Below are 22,451 nucleotides of genomic sequence, written 5' to 3' on the forward strand. Positions count from 1 at the left end.
AGGTTGCAGCAAAGACTTTAGGTAAATTAGGTTTGGCTGATGATGTCAAGGTAGTGGAGGCAAAATACTTTTTCCTTGGTTTTAATACTGCTGTTAACCTGTGCCACAGCCTTAAGCCTGTTAAAGCTATTCTTGCTTACTGGACAGATGTCTCAACTTAAGATACTGAATTTATTCTAATCATACACAAGATTAAAAGCTATATTATAATAACTAAATGCTAATTTTCATCAAATACTGAAGGACCCTACATGTTTACATGCCAGCTGGGCACAAAGTTCCCCAGCTGAAATTTTCACTTCTCTTAAATCCCTATGCTGCTTCATGAAGACTGCCCAAAACCCTGTTTTACATTAGTCCTCACCATCTACTGCCACTTGCCATTATCTGTAGATTTTTTAAGATAATCTTAATCACAGAATTAGTGCCAGAATCCAGATACCCTCATTATTACTCAAGTGGCTGATGCAAATGTGGTACAGTGTCAGAAGCATGTATTGCTTCAACCATAATCTTGCAATTACAAGATTTAGTTCAACTTAAATGCACAAAAAACTGCATATATGGACAAATTCGGGTAAATGTAAACATTCTGAACTAAGGTAAAAATTCTAGGCATAGTGTTAAAGTGTACCTCACTCTGCTAGCCAAACAGGCTGGCTTCATCTCTTTTGCTGCACCAAAATTAAGTATTAAAGTGTCCTCATACTGGACTTAACAGCTTTGGAATTACAACTACTAATCAGCATCAATCTGCATTGCAAGATTTTTTGGTTTTATTCCTTTTTTCTCTCCCTGCTACTTATCTGTCAAGATACTACTTTCCAGCTGATATAGAACTTCTGATATAGAGGAGAGAAAGAAAGTGGTTTGTTCTGTGAGGTTTTGGATGGCCATTTTATAGTGAACAGACTGAAATTTAGAAAGGGAGCTTTGTGACTGCTGAGGCAACACGATGTGTGCTTACTAAAAAAGTTCAGAAACAAATGCTTACAAGCTTCAAACACCATTTTAATTTTGAAATTTTCATAAAGCCTAACAAGTTGACCATGTGCTAACAAGCTAACAGGAAAGAATCATCAACCTTTAATCAAATCTTCAGTGCCAAGGTGCTTTCTTGATTAAATCCTTGCCACACTCAGCACACTTCCACATAGCGTACGGAATAAAATACTTATGTTTAAGGGAGAAAGTTGGTTCAGTCGTTAAATAATGTAGCACAACTTTAGCTCATTTTTCTGCTAATAGTGACTAATAAGGTAGTTTGTTGGGACCAGGTGTCTTCTGTGATGAAGACTGAGATAGAACAGCAAATAATTTCATGCAAGCATCCACAGAATTAAGCTGGAAATGGCTTTTGGTCTTCTGAGTCAAAGTGGTTTTCAGTCTAACTTAAAAATGCATTACTTCACCACCTGGTTCTGCAAAAATCTAATTTGATCCATTAGCTCTTATCATTTGAATACCAATTCTGGAAAAGGAACAGTATTGACGCATAGCTTGTGTGCCTGAACTGAGCAGGTAATCAATATCCAATGAGTTAAAAAAAAAAAAAAACCATGCCCTGAAACATGCCACAGTTCAGAAGGGTGAGGCAAGGGTGTGATCTGTATAGGAATCCAACTGCAAGGAAGTACAGTTTCAGTGTTTCTGAAAGATCACTGGGAACAGTTTTTCTGTTTTGTTTTTTTTCCAGTCCCAGCTCTTCCCTTTTGTTCTCATAATTGCTTTAGCCTCCCTCCTGTTTCTTGTAATGGCTTTGAAATATTTGTTGGATTTGATTTATAACTTCTTTTCTTCACTTGGGTCCATCTCTGTTAGAACACAGTAACAGAGCAGCTGCATGTTTCGTGTGACTGCACCTGCATAGGAAATTGGAGATAAATCAGTACCGCCACCTATCTCAACTATACAATATGCATCTGACTAAGGAAAACTAGCTGTCAAGAATGCTGCCTCACCTCTTCAGGGAAACAAATTATAAAAGTTAATACGGAATATTGTCTTCCACTCCATTTTTTTTAAACAAATAATGTTTAGAACTGTTTTGTTGATATCCTAGAGTATTTTTATTCTTAGCACCCTGCCAAATTGTTGTGGTTTAAGCCCAGCTGGTATCTCACAACCATGCAGCCACTTGCTCACTCCCCCTTCTGCTCCCCTCCCAGCAGTATGGGGAGTAAAATCAAAAGAATGTAAATCCCACAGGTTGAGGTAAGAACAGTATAGTATAAAATTACTACTACTACTACTACTACTAAGAGAAATAACAAGGGGAGAGAATATAAACTAAAAAGGGAAAAAAACAAATAAACACAAGTGACACATGATACAAACTGCCCACCACCCACCGACCAATACCCAGCCTGACCCAAGCAGTGATAAATGCCTTCTGGGTAACTGCCCCCAGTTTATATACTGGGCATGATGTGCTGTGGCACTGAATACCCCTTTGGCTAGTTTGGGTCAGGTGTCCTGTCTCTGCTTCCTCACTGCTTCTTCTGCCCCTCACTGGCATAGCATGAGATATATACATAGACATACATACAGATATATATATATCTGTATGTATATATATATGTATATATAAAAATCAGCATACCCCTTTAACTGGGTCTGGCTGAGATGTAGTCAACATTCTTCATAGGGGCCCATATGGTGCTGTGTTTTGGATCTGTGGCTCCAACAGAGTTGTAACACACCAATGTTTTCGCTATGGCTAAACAGTGTTTGCACAATATCAAGGCTTTTCATTTTTTTCCCCTTCCTTTCTGCCCTCCCTGCAAGCTGCAGAATGGGGATGGGCATGGGCAGGAAGTTCAAAGCAGAGATGGCCAGAACAGCTGACCCAAACTAGGCAAAGAGGTATTTTAAGCCATATATTTTCTAGTTCAGATATAAAAACAGGTAGAGAAAGAAGTGGGAGGGTGTCCCAAAAGGTGACCATTGCTTGGAATCTGGCTGCATAGAGACCTGCTTGTGGGAGGTGGTAAGTAATTATTGCCTTCGCAGTAGCAGGTTTTCTTCCTCTCTTTCCTTCACTTACTAAATTGTCATTATCTTGACCAACAAGTCTTCTCACCTTTGTTCTTCCTATTCTTTCCCTCATCCTGCTGGGAGGGATGGTGGTGAGAAAGTGACTCTGTGGGTACTTAGCTGCTGTTTGGGGTCATCTGACCACAACATTTTTCATCAACAAACTGAGATTCACTTATTTAATTTTGCTCTTTCCTAACACCTCTGTCTATAAAGAAACTTACCTAAAATCTTGTTGATAAACCGAGGTCTCCTTGATGCAGGTAAATAGACTCCCAAGAAAAAGACTGGAATTCCAGATAAAGCAATGGCAATTCCAATCAATGAATTTATAGTATCGCTATAGAGTGGCACTACCACCAGAAATACTGTGCATATACAGAATATTATTGGGAAAGCCACACTCAGCTGGAGAGAAAAACACAACAGAATGTTATTAAAGTATCCGCGGTCTGCAGTTACATTTTGGTGACAGTTCCAGACTTCTCCCTCTCTCCCCTACTTTGTGAAACTACCTGCTCTTCCTCTTCTATATCTGGCTACTTGGAACCATAAGCAAATTGCAGAATTATTCTTGAACAGAACTGGTGCTAAAAATTGCAGAAGAAATCAAGTATGGTAATTCTGCTGTGTTGACAGAAACTGCATAGCAGCACGAAGTGGTGTTAGATAAATCCAATAAAACTGAGGAAACAAGAATGACTTTCTCATGCAGAGCATCAAGTTAAACTATGAGAAGGTGGTTAAGAGGATCAGATATTGAACTGAAACACCATCAGAATGAAATGTGTTCCACATTGACAGAATTAATTAACTTTAGCATTCCTAATTAGAGATTACTAATCCAAGAGAAAAGGCTAACTACTATGTTAACCTTTTGAGACATTCTCCAATTAACAAGAGAGAAGGGCTACTGATTGAACTAATGCGCAGTAAAAGAATACACTATTACAACAATCAGGTATTCTTACCTAGCAGACAAACTAGCTTTCACAGCACAATATAAAATGGAAGTAATGTTTTATGTCCTGTTCAATTTGTAATCTTTAGACATAACATGTATGGTCCAGATTTTAGACAGTACTTTTACATTATGTAGAAGACAGGTATTTTAAAAAATTCTGTAATAAATGAATACTACCTTGAGAGGCCTGGGTCGATCCGGTTCTTTCCAACGCAGATATAATTGCCCAGCAATAGACAGACCAACAAAAAACCAGTAACTGAAACTGAAGTAATTAATAAGCTTGAACACATCTTCCACGGCCAGGTATATAAGGGTCATAACACACTGTCAGAAAAAAACAAGAGTGAGCTGAAAAACAGAAGTTTGAAACTTACTGTTTAGGCTGCTTTTTGACTTAAAGTATCATCTTACACTCTGGTGTTTGGCACGATTTTATGCCTCAAAAATCACTCTTTCAGAAATCACCTTGATGAGAGTATATTAGCCAGCAGCGTGTACTCACACTCCAGAAAGCCAACCGTATCCTGGGCTGCATCAAAAGGAGCGTAACCAGCAGGGCGAAGGAGGTGATCCTGCCCCTCTACTCTGCTCTTGTGAGACCTAACTTGGAGCACTGTGTACAGTTCTGGTGTCCTCAACATAAAAAGGACATGAAACTGTTGGAACAAGTCCAGAGGAGGCCACGAGGATGATCAGAGCTGGAGCACCTCCCATAAGAAGGCAGGCTGGGAAAGTTGGGGCTGTTCAGCCTGGAAAGGAGAAGGCTGTGTGGAGACCTCATAGCAGCCTTCCAGTATCTGAAGAGGGCCCGTAAGGATGCTGGGGAGGGACTCTTCATTAGGGACTATAGTGACAGGACAAGGGGTAATGGATTAAAACTTAAACAGGGGAAGTTTAGATTGGATATAAGGAGGAAATTCTTTCCTGTTAGGGTGGTGAGGCACTGGAATGGGTTGCCCAGGGAGGTTGTGAATGTTCCATCCCTGGTGGTGTTCAAGGCCAGGCTGGACAGAGCCTTGGGTGGCACAGTTTAGTGTGAGGTGTCCCTGCCCATGGCAAGGGGGTTTGGGACTGGAGGATCTTAAGGTCCTTTCCAACCCTAACTATTCTATGATTCTATTCTACATCTGAAGTTCTCTCTTGTGATTTTTTTTTTTTAGTTTCTTTTAAATAGTTCCTATAGTCACATCTGAATAGCTGAAAAGCAATAGTAACTTACATTGAAGAGCAGTGCTGGCACAGGTGTGAACCTGCCTATGTGTATCATAGACAACAGATCAGGAAGGTGACCTTCTCGAGATCCTACAAAAAATAGCCTGAAAAAAAAACCCCAGCCCAAAAAAGAAAACAATTCTTGATACCACAGATGAGAGACAATGTATTCCAGAAAATCAAAGAACAATACCAGTCAAAATAATTTATTAAATAAATAATAAATATTATCAACTGCAAATTGTTCTGTATTCACTACTTCACCAGATCATGTTCATATTGTTCTCAGTAGAGAGGCATTGCACATAGATTCAATGGACAGGAAGGATCTTAAAATGCCTGAATTAATCTATTTAAAACTCTCATTTGTCACATCCATAATCAGTGTTCAGAGGCAAGCTTCTGTATTGTATCATCAGCTTTTTGACTGCAGCTTAATAGCAGCAGCAGCCTTTAAAATTTTTTAATTAAAAAAAAAAAAAACAACCTTAAAGACACTGATTTGAAAAGTAAATTTTAAGTAAATACATTTGAAAACAAGAAGTTGCAGGAATTACTGTATAAATTAAAATGGAAGATACCTCAATTCAAAGAATCAGAAGGCCTGAGGACTCACCACACAGACAAGATTCATTTGATCTTTAATTGTACTCTACATACACCTAGGAGTGCTTTGGGGAAGTAAGGCAGTGTTATGGGTGTATGTACACATGCACAGAGCTTTATTTATGTCTGTTATTTTATTGTGGCTACTCATTATTATTTCGATTACCAAACTATTTTTGCTACTCTCATAAATAGATGAGCATAACAGTAACATTTAAAAATACTTATGAACGTTTGTCAAACAGAAAGAGGTATGGACTACCTTGATGATGCTAGAATTGAAGCATTAAGTCCACCAAAACAAGAAAAGGCTACAGCAATGGGAATTGTCCAGCTGAAGATACCAAATACCTGGTCAGCAAATGTCTGATGAAAGGGAAAAGAGAAAAGAAACATGAAAATATCTGCAGCAAAGCATACATAAAATAATGACATCAGAGCTCTTGTAATAAGTTCGCATGGAAAAACAGTATTATTGTATGGAAAAATAGTGTTATTGTAAGGACAATCCATAATGCAGTACAAAGAAGCACATAGCTTATTTATTTATTTATGGATTCTAAATAAGCACAAACTTCCTTGGCCAACCACCTGAACTCACATTTTCTCCTCACAAAGGAAAACACAATGGTTTTATAATTTTCTCACCAAACCTTGTATGTTTTATTATCTAACTGAACTACCCATCTCAAGTGGGACATAGCAACTACAGAGAATAAAGAACAAAAATATTATTACATATACAAAAAGGATAGTGCCACATTGCAGATTATAAACGTAGCCACCATCACACCTACTGTTTATTCCTGATGTAGACTCTATAGTGTAGATTCCTAGATTCTACGAATCTATTTAATTTTCCTTCTTTCTCAACTCCCTAAACAACACCTTCTCCTTTAGCTCAATCAGCAGGGCCTCTGGGCTCTGTCTCACAACGTGGCAAATGACAGAGCAAGTATCTGAGTAACAGCCATTTGTTAGTGTTGCCTGACAATACTGCAGGCCAACTGCAGTGACCTTCTGACACAGAGCTCTGAAACCACGAAGCCAGTAGCATCAAAGTTTCACAGCAAATGGTAGGAGTCATTGATTGCCAGTGACCTGGGACCTATAATAAAAATGGATACTAACTTGCTAGATACTGTCCTTGTCAATTCTGTTCAGCCTCCTGAGTGGAGAAAAAAGGGAGAGAGACTTAGAATATCAGACAAAATGTTTGAAAAATCAAGAAACTTAACACATGAAGACTGGCAGGTCTTCCAAATCCCATCTTGGTCTGAGCACTATATGTATCTGAACATTAGCATGCTTGGAGTTAAGCAAAACTCCACTCATGCTGTGTCCAAAAGATGTGGGTGAAAGCCTTCCTATCCCAATTCTACCTACTGATAGCTAAATTACTTCCACGATTTCTTTTACAGAAGCAAAGTAACAGTCATGGTACCAAAAGGACTATGTCTACATTAGACAGCATGATATAACTATTTATAGAAACTGAAAGGTATATGCTTATGTATAAACGATATTCAAACAAACCCCAAAGACTCTGTGGGTAGAAGACCATTTTACACCTCAGGAGGTAGTAGTAATCTAATCTTTTTTATGAACCTTTCGCTAATCACTTTCTTGCTTTACCAATTTCAGATCCTCAGATGCAAAAAGTATATATTCTAGTTCAGCCTTCTGCAGATCTGTCTTTTCTATTGCAAAAATTTTCTTCAGTTTTTAATATTTTAAATTTTAAAATTTAGTTTTAAAACACCTCCCCTTTGACATCCCCTTTAGACTACTGGTCTTCCTCAAAAGATTTCTGAACTAAGGAGTTCAGTCAAAGTGGATTAACATTCAGAACTGGCCTCTGTTTGTAAAGTTTTCTGGATTTAACAGTTGTCAAATTTTGATTTCTCTACTCCAGGAACAAGATCACCAAAAGCAGTGCATTATGATCTGTTTTCTGAATGTTTCTGTATGTCAAAAAAGACAAAATGACTTAATAAAGTGGGGTGATTTGTTCCGTGAAACGAGTGATTGATTTTCATGAGGCAACACCCTTCATATAATGTCAAACTTTAAACCATAAAATGCAGAAAAATTTACTGACACAAACCAAAGCTTGGCCAGCTAAAGTTTCTTGTTCTTTATCTGGGTTGACAAAGTGCTTTGTTCAGCACATTATCCAGGTTAAGGTTCAGAATCCAACTCTGCTTAGCCATATACCATCATCTACACTAAAAAGCAAAACTTGTTCCATCTTTATCAGCAAAGGCAGATAGGATTCCCTGTTGCTAAAGGACACTGTAAAACCATATAATCACTTCAATGGAAACCCTGCCAAAGGTTCATCAGAACATCAATTTAGCAAGAAAATGCCATAAGAAATGTGTTCTGTATACAATGAATTACCCATTTTCAGTCAATTGAAACTGAACAAGCAACTCATAAGTTTACATTATTGTATATAAAAGATTTCTGCTGCTCAAGAATAAATAATGACTAGAACCCACAGTGCTTCTTTCACATCCTTGCTGGATCTAAATACAGCTCTGAGAAACCCAGTTTCAGTGTAATTCATAATGATCCAGGGAATGAATTAAGACAACTTCTCCAGAACAAGAATGAGGACAAGATTTTAACATGTAGTTGTTGTGACACTTTAAAGGATGGTTTACACTTGGACTCCTGATTTCCAAAGTCAAATAGTAAGTGACATTACTAGACACCGAACTTCAAACTTCAGAGCACTTTTTTTCTTAATACACAAAGTTAAGATGAACTCACTTAACAAGATGTTAGAGAATTAAAATGTTAGTAAAGTTGCCTAAAGGATAAGCATTTAGAGAAGTAATATTAACAGCTAAAGTTAAAGAAGAGAGAAAAAAATGTATGAATGTAATCTTATGCTGCATGATGCAAATTAGCTAGTATGTCATTTGAAGAAACTTCCCAAAAGGCAGGTTGGCTTTTTCTTTGCAAGCATCTCCCATCTCCTTTTGAAACATCCAGTAACAGGCCACTGTGGAATGCCAGATGTGGGACTAACTCAAAGGCCACTTCCATGCTATAATGCATACCTAATCTTTCTAAGACATACTAATACTGTTACACACATCCTGGACAGCAGCAATCATTCCCATGAAATGTTAAAACCACAAAGAGATAAGACAAAGCTATGGTATCACTACCAGAAATTGTATGCAGATCAAGATATTATAGATTCAATGTATTCTGAATGCAAGCTATATGATGTATAACAACTGTTAATCCAGCTCAAAGTCTAAGTAATTAATTTCCCTAGATCTGTACAAGTCAGATATCTCAAAAGAGAGAATAACCTAGTGACAGCCTTTACCAAGCACTCATTTCTGATATGCTTTCTAACATTGTGGTTTGGCTACCTGACAGAGCAAGGGATGGAGCATTAACTTCAAGAGCTTAACTTTTCCCTAATTAGATGCAAAAGAGTATTTTAATTGAGAATGTTCTAAAAAGTTCAGCTTGGTTTGCCAAGTAGATATGCCTGAAAAATGATTTTTCAGCAAAACAAAATTGAAAGGTACTTAAGTTTAGCTAAACTTTCTGGTGATATTAACTAACTTAATACGACAAGTACAGATCCAACTGCCTTTACGCGGGTGTTTTCTGACACAGCTTTAGCCACACATCTAACATAAAAATCAGCCAAGTTCATGTACTACTACTCAGACAATAAACACACCTTTGTACTTCAGAGTACACATTTATAAATCCTTCAACACTCCCATTTTAACAGATGCCAAGAAATGTCTTCTCCAGAGCTGAGGTATACCCTCTACAGTGTTTCTTGCAGGAAGCGTTACTGAAGCGTAGCAGAACTGGTCACAATAAGCATTCAACTGCGTGAATATGTCAGAAGATTATTCTGAATAAGAAGGAAGGTCAGAGGGAAGTACAAAAAGGAAATTATCAAGCACATACACCACGTGCACTGTACCAAGAGGAAAAAAAAAAAAAAAAAAAAGGAGGAGGGAGAAGAGTTAGTGGCTGCTTTCTGCTAAAACCGCAATTGTACAATCACGGATCCTCCACAGATGAGGCAGACCTGGGCTCTGAACTGAGCACCTAACCGATTCCATTTTAACTACCACTACTTCTGGGAGTAGTGCATTTATAAAAACAAATGAGCTGGCAATAGGGAAAAGACTGGAGCATTTGCAAGGGTGTGCAGAGGATGACAGAGAAGCCTACCTGGAGGCAGCTATAGCAGAAGTATTTAGTCCACCATAACAGGAGAAAGCCACCGCTATGGGGATGGATTTCTTCTCAGGTTTCTTCTGAGAAAGTCTAAAGAGCAAGAAGGATTAAGAGATTAAATTGTCATCTCTGCTACAGTCTGACAAGTCCTGTAGTCCAGACCTGAACTATAACTGCTTCTAACAGCTAGGAAACAGAGAATTTAGTGGCTGATACAGCACCTGCAATTTACAGATAAAGACCTTTTATGACCTCCCATTCACTGGACATGTAAGATATACATATACATGCACACTGCAGGAAGACATGCCCCTGGAATTGTTCCCTTTTGGATGGTTTGGGGTTTTTCTCCCAAACCATCAACAGGGAATAATAATGAAAGAAGAAGCTTCCAGCTGTGCACTTCTCAGCTGAACTGCCCTTATTTCATCATGACTAAAATGTTACATTACTCCCAGAAGAATGGTCAAAACTGAATTACAGCTTTGTTTCAAGGTATGAATGACTGATTTGACATTCTGTTTTTTATCTTGGGTTAGTTTGATCTCATGATCATTTGTTGGTAACTTGTGACTGGTTTGCAAGAACACTTTTTTGTCCTTTTAAAGGCCCGAACAACTGTTCTATACAAACAGGTTAAATTAAAAGCAGTGGGAATTGCCCCGCATAAAGAGCTGCCACAACACAGCACACATGATACTGCCTCACACCAGCAATTCAGGCACAGAGATAATTAGAAATCCACATTTATGTTACAAATCATAAGATGAAAACCAGTTCACCACTTAACTGCACACAAAAAGTGCTCTTAGAGGCACACAAAAACTGTCAGACTACACGGAGAGGATATGGAGCTGTGAACACATGCTAGGCTGGCAAAGCACTAAACAGTACTGATCAGGTGTATAAATGCAGACAGAATGTAGACTAACATGAATAAGAAGCTTACAGAAAACTATACCCCAAAATTATGAGGTGTTTCTATTAGGCTTAAAAGGCAGCTACAAAGCCTCATCATGTAGCTCTTTTCAAGATCCTATCACACATATGAGCTTTTCCAGGCTCAGTTCTGTAATACTCTGAAGTACTGAGGCCTGAACAATTGGCCTGGAAGCAAAGCTGACCTCTAGATGAATCCCATACCCCAACAATGTATACATCTAAAATGCACAGTATTAATCATATATGCAATGCATTATCTATTTTAGTATGAATACGCCAATCTATGAAAGCTTTGCTGTAATGTTTATTGTGTAACAGTAACCAGCAGAATAATCCTTTATTTAGAGACATACTGCAAGGCCATGAAATCAGGTGCCTGATCTTGCTGAAAAAATAGGTAAGAGATACTCCCTTGTTGAGAAATATGTGGTCAAAGCTGAAATAGATGGAGATACTCCCTTGGGCTCCTTCTTAAGTCCTGGCCAGCCTTTGGGTGGAATTCAACAGGGAGGGTGTTTCCACACTTGAAGATTTGCCAGTGTTTATTCAACTATATAAAAGCTGGACCCTCTTGCAGCAACTCTGGAGACCTCATCTACAAGTGGATGCACTATGTAGGACCTCCCAGTTGCCAGGACAGGTTCTCCAAACCCTCACCGCAACCAGGGCTCCCCAGTGACTGCGGAACTGGATGATAAGGGCAACTGGTGATCAATCTTTCTCACTATAATTAACCTTGTGTAGTAATGATTAGGTGCATTACCCTGCTTATTTGCTTTTATGCTTAAAACTAGAATATAATAAGCTTATTGTTTCAGCAAAATGCATTACTTCTATATTATCTTGACATAGACAGTAAAATAAGCCTACTCTTGTTGGTGTCAACTGTCCTTTCTGTTGACCCCAGCAACTGGTAAAACATACTCTTAACCTGAATGCTGTACAGAACACTGAACATCTATATGCAATCTGACTAGTATCTTGGAAGTGCAATGAATTCTGCTTTGACTCTTCTCTTGAGACAGAGTATAAATACATAACAGTATGATTTGGCAGTAAAAACGACAGTCTGTTTTCTCAGTTTTTAGCTTCTCAGGCCTTTAAGGAGCTACTTCCTAAAAGAAACAAAGAAGCTCTGATTTATGGCAACCAGGGAACCACACATGCAAAAAAGCTACTGAGTAGATGAAGTTTCTTTCTGCTGCCATAATTACATTTGTCAAGATACTGTATGACATCCATTCAAGTTTGACCAAATTAGATTTAACATCACATATATGTTAAATAAAGGAAAGAGAGTGCACATCAACTGAAACAGAGTCAGAAGGTTGTAAAGGTGCAAAAGAAAGCAATTTAAACATTCAGGTTTCCTGTAATTCTTGTTTCAAGCACCATTCTGTTGATTGATTCTACTCAGAGATAATTGCCTCCATGTATTATTGGCAATGCCTTTTCTGGAAGAAAAACATACCAGCGCAGTGCAAGGTCCAGTATGAAATTCTCTCTTCATCTTCAGGTCACTCAATAAAATCCTACAGCTATTACTGAAAACAGCATTACTTTACTCCATTAATATATTGCATGCCCACTGCATATAACATGTCTCTTCCACATGGCCCACATTAAGATTACAGATGCCAGCTCCAACAATAAAACAGTTTCTTTTATGTCTCCATGAAGGTGACGAAGATCTAAACCTTCTCAGGTGTTCATGCTGTTCTTAGTATTTTCAATAGTTGGCTGTAGAATAAGAGTTCAGTGTTTTCCAAAGTCTCTTACCTTCCTCATAATGAAGATTATTATGTAGCACTCTTTTGAGTTCTAGCTCAGGTTTTCAGCTTGGCCTCCAAAGCCAGAGGACTTAACCTAAGTGGCAATAGAAGTGCTAGCTCCAAGAAAGCAAGCAAATGACTTGCTAACCAGCTCTCTTCTAAATGCAACTGCCTGGCCCAATGAAGATTTCTTCCATGATAAAGTTTAAAATGTGCATTTCATCCAAAGGAACCTTAGTGGAAGGTGTCAATGCGAGCAAACAAGGGGGACATGACAGCAGCAGCCAAAGAGAAGCAGATTTTCCTCTTCAGAGAAGAAACCAGTGAATGGCCTAACGAAGGAAGAGAAGTAATACCCAAAAGGTCTAAGAGTAACTTCAGAAATTCTGCCTGAATTCAGTTAGAAGAAAGACACTCATCATCTGCTAAGATATATGCCAAAGAAGAATAAAACAGCTAAAACACAGCCTCCCACATTCCTCGTTTACTGAGGAAGAGGGCATGTTGAAGCAAAGCAAGTCTGCTCTTCAATATGAGCACATCAGGGTAAATTGGATTGATCAAATGTCACTCAAAGATCCACTGAAGTAGTCACCTTTTTCCCAACTCTCCCAATGAATCTGTACAGCTTCAAGAAAGATTATCTGTACAGCTCCAGTTATTATGCAGTACAACCGTTTGCTTCAACCAGGAATCTTTTTTAGGTTTTCCAAATAAAACACTTGTTTCCTACTATAACAGGCTAAATTGGAAGATGAACTTCAACAGCATGCCTACAGCACTCCTGTACTGCAATCCAACCACACATAAACATTCAGCTCAGAATCTCACTAGAGGTAGTACAAAGCAAAACACTGCTGACGTATGTGTAGTGCATGTGTTACATCCTGAGCATCAACTGTTCTGCTCTACAGACATCCTATCAGAAGTCCACACTACTTGCTAATGTACTGATAGATCAAGCTTAAAGTTGTCTTCATAAAACTGGATAATTAAATTCACATCAGCAATGAAAAGGAATCTTTAATGTGTCGTGTAAAATATTAAACTTAAGCTGCACTTTCACCTTATCATTCTAAAAGAAATATAAGTAGTGATAATCAGAAGACCATTGTTTGCCAGCTGATGAGACACCCCAGCAAAAATGCCTTTAGATAGAACAGTAGTGCAAGTATTTGGCAATCCTGAAATCTATTGAAAAAGCACAGTTCTAGACTTTCAAAGCAATTCACTTGTTTAAGTTGCATTAAAACAAGCACAAGAAGCAAATCCCCTAATAACTTTAGAAAAAACCCCATATTTTTTCATTCTTATCCTGATCACCAAATATCTCTACATGTAATTAGACTGACCAAAGACTTCATATAAATTCTTAAGTCTTCCTTTTTCCTCCTCGGTATCTAGATGCATCCCATACTAGAGAGGAAGATATGACCTAACCAGTTCTGAGTATTACTATATAATGTAAAATTACACAGCATGTGTCTATACATAAATGCATACACACAAACAAAAACAAATATATACTCACTTTAGGTCAAAATCAATGTCAAAAAACAACTAAATGAAGTGTACATAAAATAATAAACATTTAGGTCTGGGTTTCACATGTGTAGTAAGGTTCAGGCATCTGACATCCCTCCTTCATCTGGCCACCAGTTGTTGCTGCAGTGCTACCACTTGCTGTGTACAGTAACATAAATTGGACAGGCCCACAGTGAATCATTCCCCCCACCTCACAGGGTGGATCAGTTTTCCTGATCCCATCTGCCACATGGCTGTATAAACCTCTGTGATGACAAAGGGCAGGAGTAGTAGAGTAGGCACAGAATACTCTGAGGAGATAGGCTGGATAGGAGAATAATTTCATTGCTGTCAAAGGAATGTATTTTCCAAGTCTTTGTTAGAAAAAGCAATAGCATGTTGCTTTACAGAAGTCACTATGGACAGTGGATTGTGTATTGGCTTTTGGTTTTGTCTAGATTAATTAATTATAGACAAGAATTAAAAATTCCATTAACAGTCACTGGAAGGTACTTTATATGGGATACTGTAGCCAACAACAGAAATAAATATTCCTGGAGATTTTATTAACCCTTAGAGCATATGCTTATTCAAAATCAAATATTCTGTCCTTTTCTTGCTTTGTTTTCTTCTGAAGTATTTTATCAAGTTTTTCACATATATTTTATGACAACTTTGTATTCCCATATTCTAGCTAAAAAGAGGCAAAGAATTAAAGTTTATTTCAATACATTTTGAAATAAACATCTACATAATTACATTTGAAATAACAAGATATAGCCCACATTTTGAAATCTTACATCAAATATAAATATTTGTCAAGTACGAAAGAAATTCAAATAAGTGCTTTTGCAGAACCATCTGCCTAAAATCTGCAACAAGAGTTTGCTGATTGCTACGCCATGTTTTTTAATCATAATAATACTCTGTGGGAACAGAGTGAATACTTCCTTTATTTGATGTATTTAAAACTTTCTGTCCATTGTCTAACTACTTATATTTTGGAAGCCAGTTAGGAATGTAAAACGGAGGAAAGCTATTTTTTTCCTCAAAATTAAATAACCAGAAGATTAAACTTTCCAAGTCTCATCTCTAAAGGACACAATAATCAGAACTACCCAATTAACTCACTAGCTACAGGGCAATAAACCCCTTCATTTCTGCTTAATAATTAGCTTTAAGTTTAATACATGTCTTGACCAGCTTTTACTTTAAGCTTATATATGTGAACTGGATTCAGATTTCCACCCATATAATAATGACTCTTAATATTAAAAGTTATTAGAATACACTGTTAAGTAGACAGTGATTTAAGCTAAAAGGAGATAAACTTTAACACATCCATGTGCACATATGCATTGTACCAATTATTAGCTCAACAGAATTCAGCTCAGTGCAACTGTTCTGCTTACTGCTCCAGCTTGCTAAACACTGCAACATAAACAATTATGTACTAATGAGTCTAACTTACAATCAGCTCAACATGCACAAGTTCAATTAGCATCTCTGCAAAATACACCAACAAGATGTATCTGTGCTTGTTTTACTAAATCTGTTAATATATTATTGTTATATGTTTCATTCACTGCTTTTCTATGAAAGATTGTATTATTCATGATGAGCTGTTTTGTCCTCCTGTAATCAGGAAAAAAGGGATTTTTCCTGGTTTGTTCCTCAAAATAAAATGCATCCCTAAAAAGCGAAAAGTCTTACCACTGCCACAGCATCACTGGAAAGAACGGCTTCAACATCCAGAACTGTATAGTAAGCTATATTGGTCATAATATAGATAACAGTCACAATTGGCATAGACACTGCAATAGCCAGTGGCAGGTTCCTGTAAGATAAAAACAAAACCAAACCCACAACCCAGGGGAAAAAATCCATTAGTAACAGAATACAATTATTTAAATTCTTTACCTTAGAGATTAAAAAAAAAAATAAAGACGGAATGAAGATTTCAAAATAGGTTATCTCTGGCAGAGTTTTATTTCTTTTAAAACTAGAAATTCTAATGTATAATACTGGGAAAGAAAGCTAAAATTTTGCAATAACTTAAAACCTAAATTAAGCCTAAAAATAGATTCTGTTCAAGTGCTCATCAAGCACCTCAAGAGTTTCCAGACCCATAACAGCCTTCAAATTTACATGCTTTAAATTATTTCCTACTGGCCATGTTAATTACCACAACTAGAACACAAAGGGCAGAGCTATGAGCCACTGCATTTATTCTCCTTAAGGAATGCTGCTGTTCTTCTAGCACCTACTTCTACAAATGATGCAGGGAGATCAACTAAACCAAACCAAAACCCCAGTTTTCTCCTCTATACTCACTGCAGAAAACTGGGTGGTGCAACTGCAGAAAACGGAGATGCAGAGGGAAGATCCAAAATTGCTACACAACTGTGAATCTCAAGATGTGGTGCTCCTTACTAGCAAACACATCTAGAAAGTAGCGCAAAAGAAGTCTAGAGTAACATGAAAACCTCTAGATCTAAACAGGTATGATTTAATTCAAAACAGAGATAAACTCACAGCCCTGAGTCTGCAGCTACACAGGGATAAACTGCAGACCAGAATCAAACTTTCAATTTTAGGCTTTGGCTTTTCTCAGCCTTATTTTTCCCCAAAGCTCACAGGAATATTCAAATGTCCCAAAAGTGGAAGCAGAACTGAGATTGTTACTCTCACATTTGCCCAGTTTGAAATCAAACACAGGGTGGTGACATGGATGAGCATTTGCCATGAACATGGTATTCAGTAACAATAAAAAACTAACAAAGCAGAAAAATGAAATGCACTTTGGAAGTTTCCTCAAAATTTTCAAGAGACCCAAAACTCTAGCTGGGGCTGTCTGATGCTGCAGAAGCTGAAAAACAAACACGCATAACAACACCCCCACCCTATAAATCAGTAAATTAGTAACTGGGAGTTCTGACTCTGCTTCCAGGTTGTACACTCACAGTAAGAGACCTGTGAACCTCAGTGAAGAGAAGAAATGGAATTAGAAAAGCACTTAGAAATTAACTCGGAAATGTTATATAATGTAGCAAAAAGCTGAAATGGCATTTTAAGGACTTTGAATCACCCAAGATTAAAGCCAAGGGCCTATTTCAAATTTGATTTGTGGATTGTAACTTTTGACTGGACAAGCATGAGGGTACTATGAATCAAGTGACTATAAAAAACATTTAATTCTTGAATTAATTTTATATAAGTCTGGAACATCTCATTATTCCCAAGAACAGACAACATAGAAAGCTGAAATCTGAAGTTCACTTCATCAGCTTGAACTGTTATAAGAACGATGCCTATAAATAGCAGATGTTCTTACCTTCCCCCCGCCCCTGCCGTCTTTTTAATGGCATTTAAAACTAACGAATCTTCACTAATAGCTGTTCACAGCCTTTTCAAGTACACAGTTCCACTCATTTCTGTATAAGCTCAGAACAGCCACAAAACAAGCAACTTGGGAACTATTCAGGTTTAGAAAGCTCAAATCACTTACCTTTCTGGGTTTTTTATTTCCTCTGTTACAAAATTGAGTGTATCCCAACCAGAGTAAGAGAACAAGGCAGAGTAGAGTGCAAGGGAAATATCTCCAATATCAAAAGAGGATCCCTCAAAGGAGTTCTCAAAGTGCGATGAATGTCCTGTGTGTGGAAAAGATGAGGTGAGGTACAGGATAATAAAATAAGCTAGTAATTTTTTTTCTTCATTTTGGCACACAAATACAAAAAAAACTTAGAAATACTAATTCCTTCAAAGTGCTTTTTAAACTCTTTTTCCAGTTCTACTCTGTGTGTCAGCCATGACAATAAGCATGGCATTTAAACTACTAAAAATTATGCTCTGTGGATGATACTGTTCTATAATTAAACGCTTTGTCCATAATGGCACAATAAGTTCATGAACATTAAGTACAGACTAAGCTACAAACAACCGGCAATGTCTCAGGCTAAGGGTATTTTATATAACATACATATTTACAATCTACTCTGTCCTTCTACATACTTCTAAGTTTTCAATCATTTAGCCTGTTCAGAAAACAAATTTTACAGTTAATTTTGGATAACAACAAAAAAACCCAGTAACTAAACAGATTTTTAAGTTTCACCTTTGAAAAATAGAAAACCAAGAGCAGTTAACAGAATATAAAATATTATTATTACATGATCAAATTTTCCCAAGCTAAAAGAAAAAGTGCATGGGTGTTTTGCACCAGCATTTGTGAGAACTTGTGCCATCTTTTGACTTCAAGCACGTCAAGACAAACTCATCAATAGCATTTTTTATATACTCAGACTAATTTACACATACAGGCACATGGGAACAAAACCACCCAATAGAGAAAGGTGAGCTACTATGTAATTCCAAAACGTGCCCTGTACTGTGCATCCTGAAATGTTTAGACTTCATCAAAACGAGCCAGGGGAGTATTTCAGGCCTCTAGAATATTTTCACTTGTTTCTCTTCCCCACTTTTTATCCTCACCAGACATGTGCTATTGCACAGACATAGGCAGAGTGACTGCTGAGTTAAAAACAGAGAAGGGAGACAATGTCAAGGAAATCAGTAGTGAACAAGCTCAGTATCTACAAAACAAGGGATGGACAGATGTGCTAAGGATTAAGCACCCTAGCATGCTGCTTACATATTCTTGTTCCATTCAGAATAATTATCTTGCTCATGGACTTTCAACAATAACTGGTTAGAACAAAGGACACAAACTGCCAGGAAAGACCTTTATGGCAGCTTTGAAAGCAGGGTAATTTTTTTAAGCTAACACACCAATAAATTCTCCCTAAAGCAAGGGATAATAACAAAACTAAATTCAGAATTCCTCTAACTTTAATGCTTATTGCAAACACACACACAAATTAAAAATAAAATATATTTTAAAAAATCCAAAACCCCAACAACTTTCTAATTTTCAACAGCTGTAAGAGAACTCAGGATATGAACGAAAAAGAGCTGAGGTTTCACAGACCTATCAGCATGTTCTTACAGATTTATTTTTGCTTTAATTTAGTCACTTTCAGACTTGCACAAAATTCATTTTGAGCGAAAAAAAAATAAAAATCAGTTGATCTCATTGTAAAGCAGTATGTTCCCTAGAGAAATCTACAGCTTTCTCTGCTCCCACTGTATTTTGCTAGCTCTGTATTTTGCTGTTTTCATTTCCTTTATTATTCTATACTGCAGGCTGTAAATTCCGCAACACTGCTGAGCAATCAGTTACCTTCTTTTACCCAGTTCAAAGTCAACTGAGATAGGATAGCTTCTCATGATATAACATCATGATAATGCCTAACATTGGTATTACTGGTGTTTTCAAAGTGGCTATATTATGCTTTACCAAGGCGTTTAAGAACACATACAGAGGTATTTTACAGCCTTTAGCTACCCAGTTAAACTGATAAATACAAACCTTTGCTTTAATTTTATAAGCTTACCCTGGCATATTTTAACAAGTCCAGTTATGATGATGACAATAAGAGCAGTAACTTTAGCATAAGTAAATATATCCTGTACTCGTGTTCCCCATTTAACGTAGGCACAATTTATAAATGTTAGAAGACCTGTGAAGGGGAGGAGGGAAAAAAAAAAGAAAGAGAAATTAAAACACTATTTGAACAACATTTGGTTTAATTCATTATTCGAAGATTTTAAATTGCAATCTAAATATGCACTTACAGGTTATACTAACACTTAGGTTAAATTCAGCAAAACACACACTAGTACTGAAAACACTTTTTTAAACAAAACAGCAGGAAACAGATGTTCTAAACCTAATGTTTCAAAAGATGGAAGAACTTCCCTTTCCCTGATTATACGCTCATTTTCTTAACACTACCCCTCATCAGCTGCACCCTGCAACTATCTTGAAGCTAAAGAAACCACTGAATGAAATAATTAATATTTATATATCAATATTGTTCTGATAAATTAAAGATTACCTAGAAATTCCTTTAGGCAAGCAGAATAGTGTTTAAGAAAGTTTTTTTATCCTCCCTTGTTAGGCTGAGTTCAACATCCATAGAGTTTTTGCAATACTGAATATGGTCACAGGCAATTCAATAATCTTTTCCAGTTGCATTAAACTGCATTACTAAGTGAAGTTAAAACAGATCTGACCAAATAACATTACAGCTAATGCGATATTAATCTGTATTTTTAAGACCTGGTAGTAAGTAATGACTATCCTGAGTGTATTTCTCCCTGTATCCCAAAATAAATTAGCGTCAAGACCTATTTCACAAGATTGTAATGAAACTTCAAATTAGACTCATTTCAACAGATTTCACAAATATTTTAGTAACAGTGGCTGACTAAACTTACTCACATGATCAACTTCCCCAATAAACACTTTTCAAACTATTGTTTAAATACGTTGTTCTCGTGGCTTTCAACATTTTGCTTTCGCATTTTTTACTTTTTCCTCTAATAGAGAGCCAGCCAACCTCTGCCTGAACTCAAATGCTAAATACGGAATATGATTCACTATCTTCAGTTTTCTTTACTGAACAAAATACATGTATTTCTTATCCAGATTATAATTACATTATTCATTCTTACCAGGAAGTTTAAGTGTTACCCCCAAATCTCAGGTTTTTCTCTAGCTAGAAAAACAGTGGTTATTTTCTACTGTACTTTTTATCTCCAAACAGTTTTCTTGCATTATGTATTTTAAATACGCATGTAAATGAAAACTAAACTTGATTGTTTAAGGAGTAAAGGAAGTGGCAATCAAGAGTAAATGAAAAGATGTGATAAATCATTTCCTTTCCCATAATCCAAGATTAATGTGATACTATTAAGATAAAAAGGTACTTAGCACAGTTACCAAATAGAAAAGTAATAATTTATAAAAGATAACAAAAGAAAGGTTATGATTTCAAAAGTATGGCACTGTTATACCAGACAGTCCAGACAAGTGGAATAGCTGAATGAGATTCCACTGAGCTTGGCATGATGAAGGGAAAAAAACAGTTGCATCAAATTTCAAGTCAGGACTGCCGCAGCTGCCAAACAGCTCTCAGGAAAAACAACAACCCTGCTTGGTCTCTGCTATTCAGTTTTCATGATCAGTAATATCTATGGTGTATTTGCTCACAGAGTTTATTTCGGCCTGTTTGTTTGTTTGTTTCTTTTTAAAGCAGCTTTCATTACAAGTAACTATTAACTCCTTATTTTAGTGAGTCAGGGCTTGGTCTGTCTCTTCTTCCGATTAAATGCTACTTTGTGTCTGGTATCTAAAAAACCTTATCATTAAGAAACTGAATAAGCCACATCTCCTCCCTCTTTCCTTTCAATTATTCTCTCTTGTTTTCCTCAACTTAATTATTGTTTAGCTACTTAAAGTCTCTGAGAACTTTAGTAAACTGCCTAGTTCTGCAGCACAAGATGCCGCCCCCATTGCCAAAATGAGTCTTATACAGCATTATTTATCAGTAACACCGATCTCAGATTAGATCTAGTATTGTTATTGCTACAGTTTAAAAAAGAACAAAAAGAAACCCCACAACAAACCCACCAATTCTCACATACGATCTGTAACTTAACCAGTGTTCAGCCTTCCACTCCCAGCAACTTAATTAATAAATTACTAATCATATTTAGAGCTAAAGATTTGACACACAAATCCTGTCAGGTCAGGGAGAAGCACAGGCCTTAACAGAACAGCTAAATGAAGTTGTAAAGTAGGGGTGAGTTTCAGCACTAACAACTACAGGAGGACAGAACAAGCAGTTAAACCGTAAAACGGACTGTTAAAGAAAGTTGTTCCACCTATATGATAGTAATCTTGCCATTACATGTCTCCACTAAAGAGAATGGTGCTAAATCCCCTCTCTGAGCAGCATGTGTAGAAGACATCACATTGTCTTTCTACATCCACACCGGATATGTAAAATACGTACATAAGTACTTTTAATAGGAAATACCTAAAATTAAATAAGACACACACAGTGCAATCATACAGTTTCATGCTTTTGATACAGCAGAACAGTCCTCATTTGAAGCAGGTGGACATTGTCCCTCTATACTGACTAACAGTGCTGGCTGATTAGAAACATTTCAATGTTTTATGTGCACACAAAATGCTGCTTTTCAAAACATCTTTACAACAGGTACAGTTAATCATAAGCATTAGGAATAAT

At 37.0% G+C, this 22,451-nt stretch overlaps 1 protein-coding gene across 5 annotated transcripts in view; it reads right to left on the reverse strand.

Moving 5' to 3' along the window:
• Positions 1-990: 990 nt before the first annotated feature.
• SLC7A6 (solute carrier family 7 member 6) overlaps positions 991-22,451 on the reverse strand; it is a 28,614-nt gene continuing 7,153 nt past the window's right edge. For all 5 annotated transcript variants that reach the window (XM_065663406.1, XM_065663405.1, XM_065663403.1 and 2 more), the window contains 8 exons: positions 19,746-19,871; positions 17,798-17,942; positions 16,003-16,126; positions 6,084-6,187; positions 5,223-5,319; positions 4,178-4,327; positions 3,261-3,444; positions 991-1,862 (listed from right to left, as the gene is read on the reverse strand). In XM_065663406.1, coding sequence (XP_065519478.1) covers positions 1,783-1,862; positions 3,261-3,444; positions 4,178-4,327; positions 5,223-5,319; positions 6,084-6,187; positions 16,003-16,126; positions 17,798-17,942; positions 19,746-19,871 — 1,010 coding nt within the window. In that variant the 3' untranslated portion in view covers positions 991-1,782. The remainder of the gene's footprint in view (positions 1,863-3,260; positions 3,445-4,177; positions 4,328-5,222; positions 5,320-6,083; positions 6,188-16,002; positions 16,127-17,797; positions 17,943-19,745; positions 19,872-22,451) is intronic.

Source organism: Lathamus discolor, chromosome Z (genome assembly GCF_037157495.1).
Source record: "Lathamus discolor isolate bLatDis1 chromosome Z, bLatDis1.hap1, whole genome shotgun sequence".
Lineage (NCBI taxonomy): Eukaryota > Metazoa > Chordata > Aves > Psittaciformes > Psittacidae > Lathamus > Lathamus discolor.